Genomic DNA, 22,004 nt, shown 5'->3' with positions numbered 1-22,004 from the left:
GGCAGAGCAGCTCAAGGTGAGGCTGTAGGGTGCTCCTGCTTTGTGGGGCAGAGCAGCTCAAGGTGAGGGTGCTGGGTGCAGGGTGCTGGGTGCTGGGTGCTCCTGCTTTGTGGGGCAGAGCAGCTCAAGGTGGAGCTGCCTCTGTTTGGGAGAGGAGCTAAAACCAAGGCTGGGGTTCCTGGCTGCCCTCTCTGGGCTGAGCAGTGCCCGAGGCGAGGGCAGCAGCTCTGAACCAGCTACAAACTGAAATCCAGGCAGATTTCTGCTCTTCTCTGTGTGCACGTGGCTTTGATCGTATTGAATTAAATAAATCATTTTATTTGATTAATGTTTCTTTGGTGGGCCACTTCTCCCAGTGGTTTCTCCCCTGGTTTTATCTGTATACAGGATTCTTTAAGGCAAAAATCTCTATTTGCTGGATTTATTTATGGATATTTATTAATTGATTTTATATATTTATGGATTTATTTGTTTTATAGATTTATTTTATATATTTATGGATTAATATATATATTTTTCATATTTATGGATTTATAGATTTATATATTTATGGATTTATAGATTTATAGATATATATTTATTTTATATATTTATGATTTATAGATTTATAGATTTATTTTATAGATTTATAGATAAATATATTTATTTTATATATTTATGGATTTATTTGTTTTATAGATTTATTTTATAAATGGATTTATAGATTTATTTTATAGATTTACAGATTTATAGATTTATAGATTTATTTTATAGATTTACGGATTTATTTGTTTTATATATTTATTTTATATATTTATGGATTTATAGATTTATTTTATATATTTATGGATTTATAGATTTATAGATTTATTTTATATATTTATATATTTATATATTTATTTTATAGATTTACAGATTTATTTGTTTTATATATTTATTTTATATATTTATGGATTTATATATTTATAGATTTATTTTATATATTTATTGATTTATTTTATATATTTACAGATTTATTTGTTTTATATATTTATGGATTTATATATTTATTGATTTATTTGTTTTATATATTTATTTTTTATATCTATCGATTTATATATTTATTTTATATATTTATGGATTTCTATATTTATATATTTTTTTTATATATTTATGGATTTATTTATTAGGAGCATCATGGAACAATTCTCTAACTGACCTCAGGGAAGCTGATCCCCAGCAGAAATCAGATTAACTAGTGTAGTTAAATAAATCAAATAAAATAATGAAATAATGAACTCCTTCTCCAGGAGTAGCTCTTACTGTAGGATCTCTAGTGCAGTTCTCAATATAAGGCTGGGTAATAATTAATTCATTCATTTTTAATAAAGTAACCTCAGGCCTGGTAGAGCAGAAATCAGATTAACTGGTGTAGCTAAAATAAATGAAATAAAATAAAATAATGAATAATAATGAAATAATGAATTCCTGCTCCAGGAGTAGCTCTTACTGTAGGATCTCTGGTAAAGTTCTCAGCATAAGGCTGGATAATAATTAATTAATTTTTTAATAAAATATTTTTTTTTTACTTTATTAAAAGCCAAGGCTGGGTAATAATTAATTTTTAAATAAAATATTTTTTTACCTAATTAATGAAATAATGAAATAATGAATTCCTTCTGCTCCAGGAGTAGCTCTTACTGTAGGATCTCTGATAGAGTTCTCAGCATAAGGCTGGGTAATAATTAATTAATTTTTTAATAAAGTAACCTCAGGCCTGGTATTGCTGACCACCAGCAGAAATCAGGAGATCAACTGGTGTAGCTAAAATAAATGAAATAAATAAAATAAAAGAATGAAATAATGAACTCCTTTTGCGACAGGAGTAGCTCTTGGTAAAGTTCTCAGCAAAAGGCTGGATACTAATTAATTAATTTTTTAATAAAATAATTTTTTTAACTTTATTAAAAGTCAAGGCTGGGTAATAATTCCTTAATTTTAAAATAAAGTAACCTCAGGCCTGGTAGAGCAGAAATCAGATTAACTGGTGTAGCTAAAATAAATAAAATAAAGAATAATAAATGAAATAATTAATGAAATAATGAATGAAATAATTAATTCCTTCTGCTCCAGGAGTAGCTCTTACTGTAGGATCTCTGATAGAGTTCTCAGCATAAGGCTGGGAAATAATTAATTAATTTTTTAATAAAATAATTTCTTTTACTTAATTAATGAAATAATGAATGAAATAATTAATTCCTTCTGCTATAGGCGTAGCTCTTACTGTAGGATCTCTGGTAAAGTTCTCAGCATAAGGCCGGGAAATACTTAAATAATAAAACCAACAAAATATTTAATATAATATAATAATATTTAATATAATATAATAGTATTTAATATAATATAATAATACTTAATATAATGTAATAATATTTAATATAATATAAAATATTTACTATTATAATATGTAATATTTATTATATTTATAATATATCATATTATAAATAAATGTAATATAGAAATATAAATTTTAATATAATATAATGAAATATTAAAATTTAAATCAAATCATAAATATAATTTTCTAATATAAAATTATTGTGTATTAAAGTATTTAAATCTTTCCAATTTTAATAATTTTTGATATTTTTTATTCATTTTCAATAAAGTAGCAGGATTTGAAGCAGTGTGTGATCTTTCTGCAGACCTTGCAGCTGGAGTTCCTGTTGAGCAGTGCAGGGATGGTCAAACCACACTGTGCAAAGCACATAGCAAGGAAAATACAGAAACAATGCTCCAAATCAATAAAAATATTCAAAATAAACACGAAGCATTACAAAATCAGGGATTTCTTCCACTTTATTCCATAGTGAAATTCCTTCCCTTTGGGTTTCCACCAGATTTGAGGAGCCCCTGGCCAATTTACTGAACAAGCAGCACCAGACAGTGAAGGAGCAGCTGGAGCAGCTGAGAATCAAAAAGTGCTCGGTGAAAGTTCCCCAGGAGGCTGAGAAAGGCAAAGAGCAGAGGGAGAGAGCCCTGCAGAGCCTGGCCCTGGACAGTGCCCAGAGGAACAGGCTCCAGCAGCAAATGCAGCAGGTGATGATCCGTGCTTGAATTCTGGGAAAATCCCATTTTCACCGCTTTTCTTGCTGTCTGAGTGGGTTATTCTTGTGGGGAGAAATTCAGAAATGGGCGGTTCTGAGAACTGAAATTGTTGGTAAAAAAATAATTATGTATTTGTGTAGGAAAAAAATTAATTTCTGTGTTGGTCACGATGAGAATTTGGCCAAAAAAATGTTGGGAAACTGCTCAAAGACTTCAATAGTTGATGTCTTCAGAATTTGTGTAATAAACTTTCTGTCAGTGGATATGAAAGTTTCCCCTCAGTTTTCTATTGATTTAAGGTTTTTTGCAGGCAGAGATTTGATTTTTGCTGTGCTCAGGAGATTTTGCTTGTGCCTTGGGACTTGTGCTTTCCAGTTCCTTGGATTTGTGATAAACTGAACAAAAAAAAAATCCAATTTATGTGATTTTATTCCTCAAGCATGTTCAGCTCCTGACTCAAATCCATCTCCTGGCAAGTTTCAACCCTGCCCTGAGTTCAGAGGCCAACACCACCCAGATGTTTTTGGTAAGAAAAGATTTATATCCATAAATTCAAACCATTGCTGGTCCTTGGGCAAACTTAGAAATATTCATTTATTTTTATTTATTTACTTCGAAATATGAATTTTTAAAATTTATTTATTTTTATTTATTTATTTTATAAATAAATATAGTTATTTATTTAAATTTCATTTAAATAAATATATTTATTTATTTAAGTTTCGTTTAAATAAATATAATTATTTATTTAAATTTCGTTTAAATAAATCTAGTTATTTATTTAAATTTCGTTTAAATAAATCTAGTTATTTATTTAAATCTTGTTTAAATAAATATATTTATTTATTTAAATTGCATTTAAATAAATATAGTTGTTTAAGTTTCGTTTAAATAAATATTTATTTAAGTTTCGTTCAAATAAATATAGTTATTTATTTAAATTTCATTTAAATAAATATAGTTATTTATTTAAGTTTCGTTTAAATAAATATAGTTATTTATTTAAATTTCGTTTAAATAAATACATTTATTTATTTAAATTTCGTTTAAATAAATTTATTTATTTAAATTGCATTTAGATAAATATTTTTATTTATTTAAATTTCATTTAAATAAATATATTTATTTATTTAAATTGCATTTAAATAAATATATTTATTTATTTAAGTTTCATTTAAATAAATTTATTTATTAAGTTTCATTTAAATAAATATATTTATTTATTTAAATTTCATTTAAATAATAAATGCAATTTATTATTTATTTACTTTATGAAATGAATGGAAAGGAACCTTAGTTTTCAGTTTAATGGGATAAATGTTGGAATGGATAATGGCTTTAATGGGATAAATATTGGAATTGTGGGGAGGGTGGGAATTGCAAAAGAACTGAAAGTCCTGGAATCCCAGAATGGTTTGGGTGGGGAGGGACCCTAAAGCTCCCTCAGTTCCACCTGAATGGAGCACCAGGGGCACCTTCCCCTGCCCCAGGGGAAAATGGAAGAAAAGATGGAAGGGGAAAAGAATTTTACCTTTTGTGATGAAATTCAGAGGGGAAAAATTGAAAATCTGCAAGTGCTGGCCAGGGATGGGGAAATCCAGAATTTTCTGAGCACCTTTGCCAATACCTCCCCACCCTCACCTCCACCCTGGATTTGTGATGCCCCAAATGAAGATTCATCATCAGCTGATAAATTTTAATTTAAACCTGATGAGATCCTATTTATAATATGACAGTTTATCCTTTATAATCTGATTTTTCCCTGCTCTCTGTCTGTTCCCTGCCTCTGCTGTGTTTCTGTGCTGCCTTTGCAGAGCGAGCTCGGGAGCTTTGCCTGCAGCTCCAGCCTGCACCAGGCGCCCCAGGAGCCCAAATTCCAGAGCATGTTCCAGCCCTGCAACTTGCAGGGGGCCCTGCAGCTCCTTCAGGACTTCCATGCCCAGGTGCCCGTGGACTGGAGCCCCAGGAAGGCTGTGAAGAATGGTAAGGGAGGGGCAGGGGGGTTAATTCCTTTTCTCACCCAGATTTGGGGCAATTGAGAGGTGTTTTAAACAATTTTTATTCCATTTTCAGTCTCATGTAATGAGTGAGACAGTACAGGTGTCATAACTCACACCATCACAATCAGAAGTTAATTATTCCCTAATTACAGTGTACTAACAATGTTCCTTGGCCTCCACACCAATTTTCTACCAATCCATTTCCCACAGGAACAGGGTGGGGAAAGCAGGAGCAGGATGATAAGTGAGGGGCAGGGTGGGTTAATTCCTTTTCTGACCCAGATTTGGGGCAATTGAGAGGTGTTTTAACAAACTTTGATTCTATTTTCAGTGTCATGTGAAGGGAGAGACAATCCAGGTGTTGTAACTCACACCATTACAATCAGAATTTAATTATTTCCTAATTACAATATACTAACAATGTTCATTGGCCTATCAGCTTTAGCCACACCAATTTTCTACCAATCCATTCCCACAGGAACAGGGTGGGGAAAGCAGGAGCAGGGCTGATAGTGAGGGGACAGGGTGGGTTATGCCCTTTTCTCACCCAGATTTGGGGCAACTCAGAGGTGTTTTAAGCAATTTTTATTCTATTTTCAGTCTCATGTAATGAGTGAGACAGTACAGGTGTCATAACTCACACCATCACAATCAGAAGTTAATTATTTCCTAATTACAATGTACTAAAAATGTTCCTTGGCCTCCACACCAATTTTCTACCAATCCATTCCCACAGGAACAGGGTGGGGAAAGCAGGAGCAGGGCTGATAGTGAGGGGACAGGGTGGGTTATGCCCTTTTCTCACCCAGATTTGGGGCAACTCAGAGGTGTTTTAAGCAACTTTGATTCCATTTTCAGTCTCATGTAATGAGTGAGACAGTACAGATGTCATAACTCACACCATCACAATCAGAATTTAATTATTTCCTAATTAAAATGTACTATAAGTGTTCATTGGCCTATCAGCTTTAGCCACACCAATTTTCTACCAATCCATTCCCACAGGAACAAGGTGGGGAAAGCAGGAGCAGGATGATAAATGAGGGGACAGGGTGGGTTAATTCCTTTTCTGACCCAGATTTGGGGCAACTCAGAGGTGTTTTAAACAATTTTTATTCCATTTTCAGTCTCATGTGAAGGGTGAGACAATCCAGGTGTTGTAACTCACACCATTACAATCAGAAGTTAATTATTTCCTAATTACAATGTACTAAAAGTGTTCATTAGCCTCCATGCCAATTTTCTACCAATCCATTCCCCACAGGAACAAGGTGGGGAAAGCAGGAGCAGGGCTGATAGTGAGGGGACAGGGTGGGTTAATTCCTTTTCTCACCCAGATTTGGGGCAACTCAGAGGTGTTTTAAGCAATTTTTATTCCATTTTCAGTCTCATGTAATGAGTGAGACAGTAGAGATGTCATAACTCACACCATCACAATCAGAAGTTAATTATTATTTCTTAATTGCAATATACTGAAAGTGTTTCTTGGCTCAGAGTGGCCACTTGGTCTTTGCCTTGCTACAGAGCAAAAGAAAAGATGGAAGGAGAAAAGAATTTTACCTTTTGCTGGTTAAAGGGGAAAATGAGAAATTCTGCACATTTTAAAAACAGGAAGAAATTCTTTTTGCAGTGAAAGCAGTAAAAGAAGCAGGATTTTCAAGAAGTGAGCAGTGAAAAACCTCCATCCACACACACCAAACTGCCCTTCCCTGTTCATTCTTCCCACAGCAAACGAATTCTCATGTTTGCCAAAGCAAGTGGCCTGGATTTTGGCAACCAGGAAAGTTTTTATGTACCCAGAGCTGCTGCCAATTTGTTCCTTGAGAGCAAACCCTCCCCGAGACAAGATCGTCTTCACCAAGGCAGAGGACAAGTAGGTGCTGCAGTTACTGCACAAAATGGCTGCAAAGTTGGTTTGGTAAAGAGAATTCCAACCCTTGGGCAGAGCTGAGAGGTTTCTCATGTTCTCCCCTCCATCTTTCCTGGCCAGCTTGTTGGCTTTAGGGCTGAAACATTTCGAGGGCACGGATTTCCCCAAGCCTTTGATCAGCAAATACCTCCTGCCCACCAAAACTGCCCACCAGCTGACAGTGAGGATCAAGAACCTCAACATGAACAGAGCCCCTGACAACATCATCAGGGTAAGGCCTCTGTGTTCCAAGGCTCCTTATTTTAAATTAAATAGCACCCCTGGGGTAGCAGTGAGGGTTTAACCTTTTGTTTCCCTTAGCCACTGGTGTTTGGATACTGGTTTGACTCTTTAGAGATGAGATAGTCCTGGTAAAACTCAGTAATGCTGGTGAAATATTCATCCAAGTGAGCTTTTGAGTAGCAAAATTGAAACAAAGGTGGTGTGTGCAGCCAGCTGGGCACTAATCCTGTCCCATAAACTGGGGGGACAAAAGCAGGTAAAAGAACACATGGGAAAAAACAGGTAAAAGAACAGCTGGGAAAAACAGATAAAAGAACTGCTGGGAAAAACAGATAAAAGAACTGCTGGGAAAAAAAACAGATAACAGCTGGGATAAAAAACAGATAAAAGAACTGCTAGGAAAAACAGATAAAAGAACTGCTGGGAAAAAAAACAGATAACAGCTGGGATAAAAAACAGATAAAAGAACAGCTGGGATAAAAAACAGATAAAAGAACAGCTGGGAAAAAAAACAGATAAAGGAACAGCTGGGAACAAAACAGATAAAACAACAGATGCATAAAACCAGATAAAAGAACACATGGGAACAGAACCAGATAAAACAACACATAGGAACAAAACCAGATAAAAGAACAGCTGGGAACAGAACCATGTAAAAGAACAGCTGGGAACAGAAACAGGTAAAACAACAGCTGGGAAAAAAAACAGATAAAAGAACAGCTGGGATAAAAACCAGATAAAAGAACAGCTGGGAACAAAACCAGATAAAAGAACAGCTGGGAACAAAACCAGATAAAAGAACAGCTGGGAAAAAAAAAAACAGATAAAAGAACAGCTGGGAACAGAACCAGATAAAAGAACACCTGGGGAAAAAATAGATAAAACAACAGCTGCATAAAACCAGATAAAACAACAGCTGGGAAAAAGAAAAAACAGATAAAACAACACATAGGAACAAAACCAGATAAAACAACAGCTGCATAAAACCAGATAAAAGAACAGCTGCATAAAACCAGATAAAACAGCTGCACAAAACAAAACCAGATAAAACAACACCTGGGGAAAAAAAACCAGATAAAACAACAGCTGGGGAAAAAAAACAGATAAAACAACAGCTGGGAAAAAAAACAGATAAAAGAACAGCTGGGAACAGAACCAGGTAAAACAACAGCTGGGGAAAAAAACCAGATAACACATAGGAACAAAACCAGATAAAAGAACAGCTGCACAAAACAAAACCAGCTAAAACAACCTCTGCACAAAACAAAACCAGATAAAACAACCTCTGCACAAAACAAAACCAGATAAAACCAAGCAGCCCCTGCCCAGCTGCCTGAACCTCGGGGAGAGCAGCCAGGATCTCAGCAGTGAGCCCTTGGTTTCTGATTTTTCCTGTTCCTGTGGGTAGAACCCTATTAAAAATCACTTTCTTGGCATGAGCACTGGCAGAGGGCCCAGCCCTGTGTCCCAGCCCCGTGTCCCAGCCCTGTATGTGTCCCAGCCCTGTGTCCCAGCCCCGTGTCCCAGCCCCGTGTGTGTCCCAGCCCCGTGTGTGTCCCAGCCCTGTGTCCCAGCCCTGTGTCCCAGCCCCGTGTGTGTCCCAGCCCTGTGTCCCAGCCCCGTGTCCCAGCCCTGTGTGTGTCCCAGCCCCGTGTGTGTCCCAGCCCCGTGTGTGTCCCAGCCCCGTGTGTGTCCCAGCCCTGTGTGTGTCCCAGCCCCGTGTCCCAGCCCCGTGTCCCAGCCCTGTGTGTCCCAGCCCCGTGTGTGTCCCAGCCCCGTGTGTGTCCCAGCCCTGTATGTGTCCCAGCCCTGTGTGTGTCCCAGCCCTGTGTGTGTCCCAGCCCTGTGTGTGTCCCAGCCCTGTGTCCCAGCCCCGTGTGTGTCCCAGCCCCGTGTCCCAGCCCTGTGTCCCAGCAGTGCCCTGAGCAGTGGCCCCATGTGCCTCTGTCCCCTGTCCCCACAGTACTACAAGAAGACGAAGCAGCTGCCTGTGCTGGTGAAGTGCTGTGAGGAAATCCAGCCCCACCAGTGGAAACCTCCCGTGGAGAGGGAGGAGCATCGCCTGCCCTTCTGGTTAAAGGTAATTGCTGGGGGAGGTGGTGCTTGGGTCATTTCTTGGGGCTTTTATTTGGTTTGGCGTGGATTTTTTCCCTTGTGGATTTTCCCCTTATGGATTTATCCCCTTGTGGTTTTTTCCCTTGTGGATTTTCCTCTTATGGATTTATCCCCTTGTGGATTTTTCCCTTGTGGATTTTCCTTTTGGATTTTTTCCCTTGTGGATTTTCCCCTTATGGATTTATCCCCTTGTGGATTTTTCCCTTGTGGATTTTCCTTTTGGATTTTTTCCCCTTGTGGATTTTTTCCCTTCTGGATTTTTCCCTTGTGTTTTTTTTTCCTTGTGGACTTTTTTCCTCATGGATTTTTTCCTTGTGTGGATTTTTTTCCTTGTGGATTTTCCTTTTGGATTTTTTTCCTTGTGGATTTTTTTCCTTTTGGATTTTTTCCCCTTTTGGATTTTTTCCTTCTGGACTTTTTCCCCTTATGGATTTATCCCCTTGTGGTTTTTCCCCTTTAGGATTTTTTCCCCTTGTGGATTTTCCCTTTGGATTTTTTTCCCTTGTGGATTTTTTCCCTTGTGGTTTTTCCCCTTGTGGATTTTCCTTCTGTTTTTTTTTCCTTGTGGATTTTTTTCCCTTGTGGATTTTTCCCCTTATGGATTTATCCCCTTGTGGTTTTTTCCCTTATGGATTTTTTTCCTTTTGGATTTTTTCCCCTTGTGGATTTTTTTCCTTTTGGATTTTTTCCCTTGTGGATTTTTTTCCTCATGGATTTTTTCCTTGTGTGGATTTTTTTCCTTGTGTGGATTTTTTTCCTTGTGGATTTTCCTTATGGATTTTTTTCCTTATGGATTTTTTCCCTTTTGTGGATCTCCTTTTCATGTGGATTTTTCTTGGAGGCACAGAGACCATTCCTGTGAGTCAGGCAGTCAGGGAGGACTGTGCCCAAGGGAACAACTGCACTCAAATGCCATAAAATCCATTTTTCTTGATCACCCCCTGTTACACAGGGAAGTTTCCTTCCCACAAAATCTTATTTTTACTAAAGCAACCTTTATAAAGCATAAAAGTTTTGTTTTTCTCAGGAGCTCAGAGTCTCCTAAAGGCTTTGCAGTGCAACTCCTGAATTTAAAGTACTCTTAAGCAACATGCAGTACTATAAAGGAAATAAAACAGAGGAAGCTCTGTTACCTTTTGTGCTCTGGAGGTGGAAATACAGAAATAGCCCATAAATAACAATTCCAATAAATTCTTGCTCCCTTCAGGCAAGCTTGCCCTCCATCCAGGGAGAGCTGAAGCAGCTGGCAGAAGATGCCAAGGAGACACCAGCCTCACCTGCTGGAGAATCTGCCCTTGTGGGGGCAGAGAGGGGAGCTGCAGGCAGGGGCTGTGATGACAAATACCCTTTGCTGATGCCCAAGGGGCTCGTGCTCACCCTGAAACCTTTGGGCAACCGCTTCTCCAGGAGGCCCTGGAGGAGGCAGAGATCCTCAGCTCTGAAACCCGTCCTGATCCGCCCCAGCCCCTGCCTGCAGCCCAGCTCCAGCCCCCTGAGCGTGCAGAAAAATCAGAAATTGCCTCAGTCCGAGGCTGCCCCCAGCAGGGGCCGGGGCCGCGTCCCTCGGCCCATCCAGCCAGCGCCGCCACCCCTGAAAGTCCCAGCAGTGCTGGCAGCTGGGGATGCCTTGGAATTCCAGAATGTTCTTTCCACTGGCCAGCCAAACTCCAGACAAGCCTTCCCAGCTGCTGTAGGCCCAGCTCTGGTGGCCTCAGAGCCAGGGGCCTTCCAGCCCAAGGTGATGCTGCCGGCCTTGGGCGGGATGAGGACGCGCAAACCGTGCGTGAGGAAGAGCTACCAGAGGAAAAAAGGGACAAAATCGGCCCCGGTGATCAAAGCTTCCCCTGTGATCCAGCCCTCCCCTGTCATTCTGACTGTCCCTGCCACCACAGTGAAGGTGCTGAACATTGGCAATGGCTGCAACGTGATCCAGCCCCTGAGCACGGCCGTGGGCCGGGGCGCTCAGGCCATTCCTGTCACAACCCTGCTGGTGAATCCCTCCACCTTCCCATGCCCCTTAAACCAGCCTCTGGTCACCTCTTCCATCCCATCCCTGATTGTCTCTCCCAGCCCTGTTGGGCTCTCTGCTCCTGCTGGGGCTGAAGGGGAGGAGAAGCTGACCCTGCTCCCTGCTCCAGGAGCTTTTCCTGCCGTGGAGCCCAAGGTGGAGCCCCCAGAGCTCTTTGTGCCCTGCTCCACTCTGTCCCCAAAGAAGGAGTGTGGCACAAACCCTGCCCATGGGGACACTCAGGACAAGGGGAACAAGGGGGACTGCTGCAGCTGGGCAGTGGGAGAAGGAGATGGGAACACATCAGAGCCTTTGCCAGTGGTGGAGCTTTTGCCTCATTTAGAAAATCCTGACGCGTCGGTGGAAATCAAGTCTGAAGATTTAAGTGATGCTCCCAAAGAAGCCAACCTGGCCCAAAAAAGAGATCTTCTATGTGCTGAGAGGAAGGAGGAGTTCATGCTGGGCCTTGGCCAGGAGCTGAACATGGAGGCCGCTTGTTCCTGCGGCGGGGATGAGGCCAAGAAGGAGCACGGGCCCTGTGAGGAGAAGGGAGAGGAGGAGCGCCAGGCCCTGCCCTCCCCTCCCCAGGGGGAGCAGCAGGGGGAGCCCGGGGGGGCTGCAGGGCCAGCAGGCAGCAGTGACTCCCCAAAGATCCCCCCTCACCCAGCTGAGAGGGAGGCAGAGTTCAGCAGCCCCCCGGGAAGGCCGGAGGACTCCTCCAGCATTGACGGGCAGTCCGTGGGGACACCGGCCGGGCCTGAGGCTGCAGGGGACAGGGAAGGGCAGGAAGAGGAGGAAGAAGATGATTTTGATGATTTTACACAAGATGAGGATGAGGAGATGTCGTCAGCCTCAGAAGAGTCGATTCTGTCAGTGCCAGAACTGCAGGTAAAGATAAAACTTGAAAAGATAAAACTGGAAAACCCTTAAAGAAGGGGGCGACTGTGGGTGTCCTAAAACACCCTGTGGAGTCAGGGATCCCACTGGGGATCCCACTGGAAATCCCACTGGGGATCTCACTGAGGATTCCACTGGGAACCCCACTGAAATCCCAATGGAAATCTCACTGGGGATCCCACTGGGGATCTGAAAATCCCACTGGGGATCCCACTGGAAATCCTACTGGAAGTCCCACTGAGGATCCCACTGGGGATTCCACTGGAAATCCCAATGGAAATCCTACTGGGGATCCCACTGGGGATCAGGAAATCCCACTGAGAATCCCATTGGGAACTCCACTGGGGATCCCACTGGGGATCTGAGAATCCCACTGAGGACCCCACTGGGAACCCCACTGAAATCCCACTGGGGATCCCACTGAAATCCCAATGGAAATCCCACTAGAAATCCCACTGGGGATCTGAAAATCCCACTGGGGATCCCACTGGAAATCTCACTGGGGATCTGAGAATCCCACTGAGGATCCCAATGGAAATCCTACTGGGGATCCCACTGGGAACCCCACTGAAATCCCAATGGAAGTTGTACTGGTAATCCCACTGGGGATCTGAGAATCCCACTGAGGATCCCACTGAAATCCCAATGGAAATTCTACTGGGGATCCCACTGGGGATCTGAAAATCCCACTGGGAATCCTACTGGAAATCCCACTGAGGATCCCACTGGGGATTCCACTGGAAATCTCACCGAGGATCTGAGAATCCCACTGAGGACCCCACTGAAATCCCAATGGAAATCCTACTGGGGATCCCACTGGGAACTCCACTGAGGGCCCCACTGGAGATCCCACTGAGAATCCCACTGGAAATCCCACTGGGGATCTGAAAATCCCACTGAGGACCCCACTGGGGATCCCACTGGCAACCCCACTGAAATCCCAATGGAAATTCTACTGGGGATCCCACTGGGGATGAGGAAATCCCACTGAGAATCCCACTGGGAACTCCACTGGGGATCCCACTGGGGATTTGAGAATCCCACTGAGGACCCCACTGGGAACCCCACTGAAATCCCAATGGAAATCCCACTGGGGATCCCACTGAGAATCCCACTGGAAACCCAATGGAAATCCTACTGGGGATCCCACTGGAAATCCCACTGGAAACCCAATGGAAATCCCACTGGGGATCCCACTGGAAATCCCACTGGAAACCCAATGGAAATCCCACTGGGGATCCCACTGGGAACATGGGCTGGTAACTCTCTAAGAGCCTGGCATTGTCCTGGTCACAGAGAAATTAAACCCCAGGTTTTCCTGGGCACATTTTAAGCATTTTAACCCCATATTGCAAATATGCAGATCTAAACTCTGCTGAGCTGCAGGGATCCCTCCATGAGGCTGCTCTCTAAGAAGTGCTTGAAGTAAAAAAAGCAAAAATTACTTTGCAGGTCACAATTCCAGCAAACCTTGAAGAGCTGAGATGTTCATTAGGGATCATTAATGACCCCCAGTGGACACCCCACAGGAAATCCCACAGGGAACCCCATGGGAACATGGGCTGGTAACTCTCTAAGAGCCTGGCATTGTCCTGGTCACAGAGAAATTAAAACCCAGGTTTTCCTGGGCACATTTTAAACCCAGACTAAGGAATTATATTGCAAATATGCAGATCTAAACTCTGCTGAGCTGCAGGGATTCCTCAATGAGGCTGCTCTCTAAGAATACTTAAAATAAAAATGACTTTGCAGGTCATAATTCCAGCAAGCCTTGAAGATCTAAGATGATAATTAAGGAATCAATAATGAATCCCTTCTAAATTAAGGCCTGATTTGCTGAATGGCAGATGCTGAAATTGAATTTTCCAATTTTAGGCAGCTCTGGAGGGGTTTGAGTTCTGTTCCTTAACAAAATCCTTCAGCTGGGCAGGTGCTGAGCTGTGAAATTGGCTGTGAGGAAGCTGCTGAATGATATTAAAGCAAATCAAATCAAACAATTGGATTGATTTTTATTATTTCTAAGGAAACAATGGAAAAACTGACTTGGCTTGCAACAGAGAGACGTTTAAGCCAAGAGGGAGATTCTGAAGAGGAGAATTCCCAGGAGGAGAACTCTGAGCCTGAGGAAGAGGAGGAGGAGGAAGGGGAAGGAATAGAGAGCTTGCAGAAAGATGATGAAACGTGTGGGGACACAGCAGAGGAGCCTAAATCTGCTTTCACCATGGCCAAGGCAGCTTCCCCACAGGTGGAGGCCCACAGGAGGCCAGCAGGTGAGTGCAGGGGTTTGGGGACAGCAGGGGAGTTCTTTGGGGTTTTTTTGGACAGCAGGTGAGTGCTGTGGGGTTTTTTGGACAGCAGGGGAGTGCTGTGGGGTTTGGGGACAGCAGGTGAGTGCTGTGGGGTTTGGGACAGCAGGTGAGTGCTGTGGGGTTTTTTTGGACAGGTGAGTGCTGTGGGGTTTTCGGACAGGTGAGTGCTGTGGGGTTTTTGGACAGGTGAGTGCTGTGGGGTTTTTGCACAGCAGGGGAGTGCTGTGGGGTTTTTGCACAGCAGGGGAGTGCTGTGGGGTTTGGGGACAGCAGGGCAGTGCTGTGGGGTTTGGGACAGCAGGTGAGTGCTGTGGGGTTTTTGGACAGGTGAGTGCTGTGGGGTTTTTGCACAGCAGGTGAGTGCTGTGGGGTTTGGGGACAGCAGGTGAGTGCTGTGGGGTGTTTTGGACAGGTGAGTGCTGTGGGGTTTTTGCACAGCAGGTGAGTGCTGTGGGGTTTTTGCACAGCAGGTGAGTGCTGTGGGGTTTTTTTGGACAGCAGGTGAGTGCTGTGGGGTTTTTTGGACAGCAGGGGAGTGCTGTGGGGTTTAGGGACAGCAGGTGAGTGCTGTGGGGTTTTTGGACAGGTGAGTGCTGTGGGGTTTTTTGGTCAGTAGGTGAGTGCTGTGGGGTTTTTTGGACAGGTGAGTGCTGTGGGGGTTTTGGACAGGTGAGTGCTGTGGGGTTTGGGGACAGCAGGTGAGTGCTGTGGGGTTTGGGACAGGTGAGTGCTGTGGGGTTTTTGGGACAGCAGGGGTGCTGTGGGGTTTTTGGACAGGTGAGTGCTGTGGGGTTTGGGACAGGTGAGTGCTGTGGGGTTTTTGGACAGCAGGGGAGTGCTGTGGGGTTTTTGGACAGGGGAGTGCTGTGGGGTTTTTGGACAGGTGAGTGCTGTGGGGTTTTTGGACAGGGGAGTGCTGTGGGGTTTTTGGACCCAGGGAGTGGGGAAGTAGAGCTGCTCTCTGCAGGGCAAACCAACCACTGGGGATCCTGTTTGGGTTTAACTCCCTGGGTATATCTGAGCCCAGTGGTGTTTTCCAGCTGGGAATCCAATTTTAGGAGCCAGTCACAGCTCTCTTGCATATTTGCAGACAGATTCATGGTTTGTGTCAGCTAAGAACTGATAATTTTAGAAGAACAATATTAAACAGTCAAATCTCTGCTAATTTGAAATTTGTCTGACAAGGTCATGTTGGAGAAAAGGCAATGGAACAAAGTCCAAGTGCTAAATGAACTTGAGCAGTGAATTTTGAGGAGGGGACCTCAGCCCATTAAATCAGCAGATTCCTAAACCTCAAGCCACAAAAATCTGGATGTAACCCCCTTAATTCCCTGTTTAATTCCCTGTTGGGTGACACCAGGTGTTTGTCTATGATTTTAACTATGTTGTAAATAATTATCTAAAATTTGCAGCACAGCTCTGGGCTTGTGCTGTGTCTCTGTTCCCTTTGTGGTTGTTCTGCCCTGGTGTGAGGGATTTTTTAGTTCCACAAAAACCTTTGGCTGCATCCAGAGATTTCTTCTGTCAGATGCTGTGGAAACAAGCAACAAAATCAGAATTTTGGCCAGCTTGACTCTTGGGAAGTGAATTTCTCCTCCACTTCCAGGGAGCACAGCCAATGTATATTTTGGCATAAATTTTACAACAATTTCTGTTGCAATATTGCCCTGGCAGGGCCCTGGGGTGCCTCTGCCACTGAATCACCTCCTGCTCCTCCACAGGAGAGAACCTGAAAGCCCCAGGGAAGAGCAGGAGCTCCCACAGGACCAGGAGCAAGAGGGGCAGAGCTCGTGGCAGCAAAGACACCTCCAAGCTGCTGCTGCTCTACGACGAGGACATCCTGGAGAGGGACCCCCTGAGGGAGCAGAAGGACCTGGCCTTTGCCCAGGCCTACCTGACCAGGGTAAGGCAGCCCAGGAGCTGCAGAAATGGGGGGGTTTGTGCCACAGAAATCAGAAATTTGGGGTTTTCTGCCACAGAAATCAGAATCCTGAGGGAGCAGAAGGACCTGGCCTTTGCCCAGGCCTACCTGACCAGGGTAAGGCAGCCCAGGAGCAGCAAAATGTGGGGGTTTTGTGCCACAAAACATCAGAAATGTGGGGTTTGTGTCACAGAAATCAGAAATGTGGGGTTTTGTGCCACAGAACATCAGAAATGGGGGGTTTGTGCTACAGAGCATCAGAAATGTGGGGGTTTGTGCCACAGAACAGCAGAAATGTGGGGTTTTCTGCCAGAGAACATAAAAAAATGTGGGGTTTTGTGCCACAGAACATCAGGAATTTGGGGTTTTCTGCCACAGAACATAAAAAATGTGGGGTTTGTGCCACAGAGCATCAGAAATGTGGGTTTTGTGCCACAAAATATCAGAAATGTGGGGTTTTGTGCCAGAGAACATAAAAAATTTGGGGTTTTGTGCCCCAGAACATCAGAAATTTGGGGTTTCTGCCACAGAACATCAGAAATGTGGGGCTTTGTGCCACAGAAATCAGAAATGTGGGGGTTTCTGTCACAGAGCAGCAGAAATGTGGGGTTTTGTGCCACAGAGCATCAGAAATGTGGGGTTTTGTGCCACAGAAATCAGAATCCTGAGGGAGCAGAAGGACCTGGCCTTTGCCCAGGTCTATCTGACCAGGGTAAGGCAGCCCAGGAGCTGCAGAAATGGGGGGTTTGTGCCACAGAACATCAGAAATTTGGGGGTTTGTACCACAGAAATCAGAAATGTGGGGTTTTCTGCCACAGAACATCAGAAATTTGGGGTTTTCTGCCACAGAGCATCAGAAATGTGGGGTTTTCTGCCACAGAAATCAGAATCCTGAGGGAGCAGAAGGACCTGGTCTTTGCCCAGGCCTACCTGACCAGGGTAAGGCAGCCCAGGAGCTGCAGAAATGTGGGGGTTTTCTGCCACAGAACATAAAAAATGTCGGGTTTGTGCCACAGAAATCAGAAATGTGGGGTTTGTGCCGCAGAACATCAGAAATGTGGGGGTTTGTGCCACAGAGCATCAGAAATGTGGGGTTTTGTGCCACAGAGCATCAGAAATGTGGGGGTTTCTGCCGCAGAACATCAGAATCCTGAGGGAGCAGAAGGACCTGGCCTTTGCCCAGGCCTACCTGACCAGGGTAAGGCAGCCCAGGAGCAGCAAAATGTGGGGTTTTGTGCCACAGAACATCAGAAACTTTGGGGTTTGTGCCACAGGACATAAAAAATGTGGGGTTTTCTGCCACAGAAATCAGAAATGTGGGGGTTTTGTGCCACAGAACATCAGAAGTGTGGGGGTTTCTGCCACAGAGCATTAGAAATGTGGGGTTTTGTGCCACAGAACATCAGAAATGTGGGGTTTGTGCCACAGAACATAAAAAATGTGGGGTTTTCTGCCCCAGAACATCAGAATCCTGAGGGAGCAGAAGGACCTGGCCTTTGCCCAGGCCTACCTGACCAGGGTAAGGCAGCCCAGGAGCTGCAGAAATGTGGGGGTTTGTGCCACAGGACATAAAAAATGTGGGGTTTGTGCCACAAAACATCAGAAATGTGGGGGTTTGTGCCACAGAAATCAGAAATGTGGGGTTTTGTGCCACAGAAATCAGAAGTGTGGGGGTTTCTGCCACAGAGCATCAGAAATGTGGGGTTTTGTGCCACAGAACATCAGAAATGTGGGGTTTTGTGCCACAGAACATCAGAAATGTGGGGTTTGTGTCACAGAAATCAGAAATGTGGGGTTTTGTGCCACAGAACATCAGAAATGGGGGGTTTTGTGCCACAGAACATCAGGAATTTGGGGTTTTGTGCCACAGAGCATCAGAAATGTAGGGTTTTGTGCCACAGAGCATCAGAAATGTGGGGTTTTGTGCCACAGAACATAAAAAATGTGGGGTTTTGTGCCACAGAACAGCAGAAATGTGGGGTTTTGTGCCACTGAACGTCAGAAATGTGGGGGTTTTCTGCCAGAAAACATCAGAAATGTGGGGTTTTCTGCCACAGAGCGTCAGAAACTTGGGGGTTTCTGCCCCAGAGCATCAGAAATGTGGGGGTTTGTGCTACAGAACAGCAGGAATGTGGGGTTTCTGCCACAGAAATCAGAATCCTGAGGGAGCAGAAGGACCTGGCCTTTGCCCAGGCCTACCTGACGAGGGTAAGGCAGCCCAGGAGCAGCAGAAACGGGAGGTTTCTGCCACAGAAATCAAAAAATGTGGGGTTTCTGCTACAGAGCATCAGAAATTTGGGGTTTTCTGCCACAGAGCATCAGGAATTTGGGGGTTTTGTGCCACAGAGCATCAGAAACTTCGGAGTTTCTGCCACAGAACATCAGAAATGTGGGGTTTTCTGCACAGAACATCAGAAATGTGGGGTTTTGTGCCACAGAAACCTGAAACTTGGGGTTTTGTGCCACAGAGCATCAGAAATGTGGGGTTTTCTGCCACAGAGCATCAGAAATGTGGGGGTTTCTGTCACAGAGCATCAGAAATGTGGGGTTATCTGCCCCAGAACATCAGGAATGTGGGGTTTTGTGCCACAGAACATCAGGAATGTGGGGTTTTGTGCCACAGAGCAGCAGAAATGTGGGGTTTCTGCCACAGAGCAGCAGAAATTTGGGGTTTTGTGCCACAGAACTGCTGGGTCTGCCTGGGGTGCAGTTATTTATTCCTACATGAGGTGCTTCACTTCCCAAAGTGTTCCTTTCTTGAGAGGAGGAGAGCAGCTCCTCCTCTTCCTCAGGCTCAGAGTTCTCTGCCTGGGAATGCCTTAGAAATAACAAAACAAATCTCATTGTTTGATTTGATTTGGTTTAATATCATTCAGCAGCTTCCTCACAGCCAGTTTCACAGCTCAGCACCTGCCCAGCTGAAGGATTTTGTTAAGGAACAGAATCCAAACCCCTCCAGAGCTGCCTAAAATTGGAAAATTCAATTCCAGCAGATTCCTGCTGATTTCCTGCTGTTGTCCTTCCTCCTCCCTCTCCTGGCCTAAGAGGGGGAGCTGGAAGTGAAGGACTCAGGGACTGGGGGTGCTCAGTCCACAGCAGCAGAACCTTCTGAATTTCTGACCTTCCCAGTCTGCTCTGGGATGAGCAGCTTTGGGTCATCTCCAGGAAATCATTTGGTTGCTTCAACAAAATTGCAAATCCTGTGTAAATTCTGAGTAGAGGAGATCAAAGATTGGTAGATGAACAGAATTTAGGGAGAAATTCCTCCCTGGGAGGGTGGTGAGACCCTGGCACAGGGTGCCCAGAGCAGCTGTGGCTGCCCAAGGCCGGCTTGGAGCAACCTGGGATGGTGCAAAGTGCCCACAACAAGGGCTTGGAACGAGCTGATTTTTACCATCCCTTCCAACACAAAATACTCTGTACTGAGCTTCCTTCTCCTCCTGGTGTCACCAATCCCCCCAGGTCCGTGAGACCCTGCAGCACATCCCAGGGAAATACGAAGATTTCCTGCGCGTCATCTACGAGTTTGAGATCAGCACGGACAAACGGACAGCCGTGGATCTCTACTCCACTCTGCAGAAGCTGCTGCACGACTGGCCACAGCTGCTCACTGATTTTGCTGCCTTTCTGCTACCAGAACAAGCTCTGGAGTGTGGGCTGGTAGGTGGAGTGAGAGGAGGAGGTCGGGTTTTAAGTGACATAAAAGCTTGGGAGTAAAAGGATGAAGAGGTTTTGTTTTTAGAGATGGTGACTATTCAAATCTTTGACTTTTTTGCCTTGCTACTTTTATTAATCAGAATTGGAAAGTTGGGTGTTCTTTATAAATCTCCTGCTCAGTGTGGCTGTGGAGGATCAGCCTTTCCCACCTGGCTGCAGAGACAGCATCCAGCAGTGATTCCCCTGTCTCCACATCTGCCTCCCACTTGGCAGGATTGAGGTTTCACCTCTTCCATACTTCCTGAATTTCCCTGTTTTATGTGCAAAGCCAAACTTTATAGCTCAGTGACAGTGAGAGGCTGTAAAGCACCTGAAAGCTTTAAACCACCAGAAGGAAAATCTTTTTGCACAATAATCTTCAGGCTGTGGTTCTGCAGACAGACCAAAAAAAGGGGTACAAACACCCTGGCTATTTGAGCAACTAGGGATGCATCACCTTAACAATATTAACAATATTGTTGATATTAACAATATTGTTGATATTAACAATATTGTTGATTATTCCAAGTGGTGTTTCTCTTCCTCTGCCTCTTCCCACTTTTGTGAAGGGCATCAACACAATGGAAAACAAAGCCCAGGACAGGAATTTTATTTGTTTAAGTCAATTCCAGATGCTTGGGAATATGTGCTTGAACACGAGGGTGAATCTTTTTCTTTTGGCCAGTTTGAGGAGCAGCAAGCCTTTGAAAAGAGCAGGAAGTTCCTCAGGCAGCTGGAGATCTGCTTTGCTGAAAATCCTGCCCACCACCAAAAGATCATCAAAGTCCTGCAGAGCTGTGCAGACTGTGTGCCCCAGGAGATCGCAGAGGTGAGCAGGGAGCTCTCTTCTCCCAGCCAGCCTCGTTCCCTGGCCCTGTGCTCCTGGAGACCGTGGCAGCATTCTCCCTTCTGTCATCAAATTCATGGATGGATGGATCACAAAATCATTTGGGTTGGGAAGGAGCTTAGAGCCCATCTCATTGCACCCCCAGGGACACTTCCCACCAGTTGGTTTCTCCAATTCCCATCCAACCTGGCTTTGGATTCAAGGAGAATTGGAGAAGAAACACAGAGTCTGTGTTTCCTCTCTCCCAAAGCCTCTCTGAGGCTTTGTGTCATCTACAGAGTCTGCCTGGGCTCACAGATTTTGGGTTTACAGCTCAAATTCATGGATGGATGGATGGATGGATGGATGGGTGATGGATGGATGGATGATGGATGGATGGATGATGGATGGATGGATGGATGATGGATGGATGATGGATGGATGGATGGATGATGGATGGATGATGGATGGATGGATGATGGATGGATGATAGATGGATGGATGATGGATGGATGGATGGATGGATGGATGATGGATGGATGATAGATGGATGATGGATGGATGGATGATGGATGGATGGATGGATGGATGGATGATGGATGGATGATAGATGGATGGATGATGGATGGATGGATGCATGGATGGATGATGGATGGATGGATGGATGATGGATGGATGGATGGATGGATGGATGGATGGATGGATGGATGATGGATGGATGGATGATGGATGGATGATAGATGGATGGATGATGGATGGATGGATGCATGGATGGATGATGGATGGATGGATGGATGGATGGATGATGGATGGATGGATGGATGATGGATGGATGATAGATGGATGGATGATGGATGGATGGATGGATGGATGATGCATGGATGGATGATGGATGGATGGATGGATGATGGATGGATGAATGATGGATGGATGATGGATGATGGATGGATGGATGGATGGATGGATGCATGGATGGATGATGGATGGATGGATGATGGATGGATGGATGATGGA

At 44.1% G+C, this 22,004-nt stretch overlaps 1 protein-coding gene across 4 annotated transcripts in view; it reads left to right on the top strand.

Annotated features, from left to right (window-relative positions):
- The window catches only part of GON4L (gon-4 like), a 41,508-nt gene that overhangs the window by 9,945 nt on the left and 9,559 nt on the right, over window positions 1-22,004 (top strand). For 3 of the 4 annotated variants that reach the window (XM_071456801.1, XM_071456800.1, XM_071456802.1), the window contains exons 5-15: window positions 2,859-3,057; window positions 3,506-3,592; window positions 4,881-5,049; window positions 6,795-6,939; window positions 7,057-7,207; window positions 9,182-9,298; window positions 10,541-12,229; window positions 14,262-14,508; window positions 16,269-16,450; window positions 19,931-20,128; window positions 20,850-20,993. In XM_071456801.1, coding sequence (XP_071312902.1) covers window positions 2,859-3,057; window positions 3,506-3,592; window positions 4,881-5,049; window positions 6,795-6,939; window positions 7,057-7,207; window positions 9,182-9,298; window positions 10,541-12,229; window positions 14,262-14,508; window positions 16,269-16,450; window positions 19,931-20,128; window positions 20,850-20,993 — 3,328 coding nt within the window. The remainder of the gene's footprint in view (window positions 1-2,858; window positions 3,058-3,505; window positions 3,593-4,880; window positions 5,050-6,794; window positions 6,940-7,056; window positions 7,208-9,181; window positions 9,299-10,540; window positions 12,230-14,261; window positions 14,509-16,268; window positions 16,451-19,930; window positions 20,129-20,849; window positions 20,994-22,004) is intronic. The other variant, XM_071456803.1, reaches the window with a different exon arrangement.

Source organism: Agelaius tricolor, unplaced genomic scaffold, assembly GCF_023055355.1.
Source record: "Agelaius tricolor isolate 1412-34295 unplaced genomic scaffold, bAgeTri1.0.p SCAF_66, whole genome shotgun sequence".
NCBI classification, from domain to species: Eukaryota; Metazoa; Chordata; class Aves; order Passeriformes; family Icteridae; genus Agelaius; species Agelaius tricolor.
Note: the sequence above shows the minus strand (reverse complement) of the source record. Positions and strands in the feature narration are given on the sequence as shown.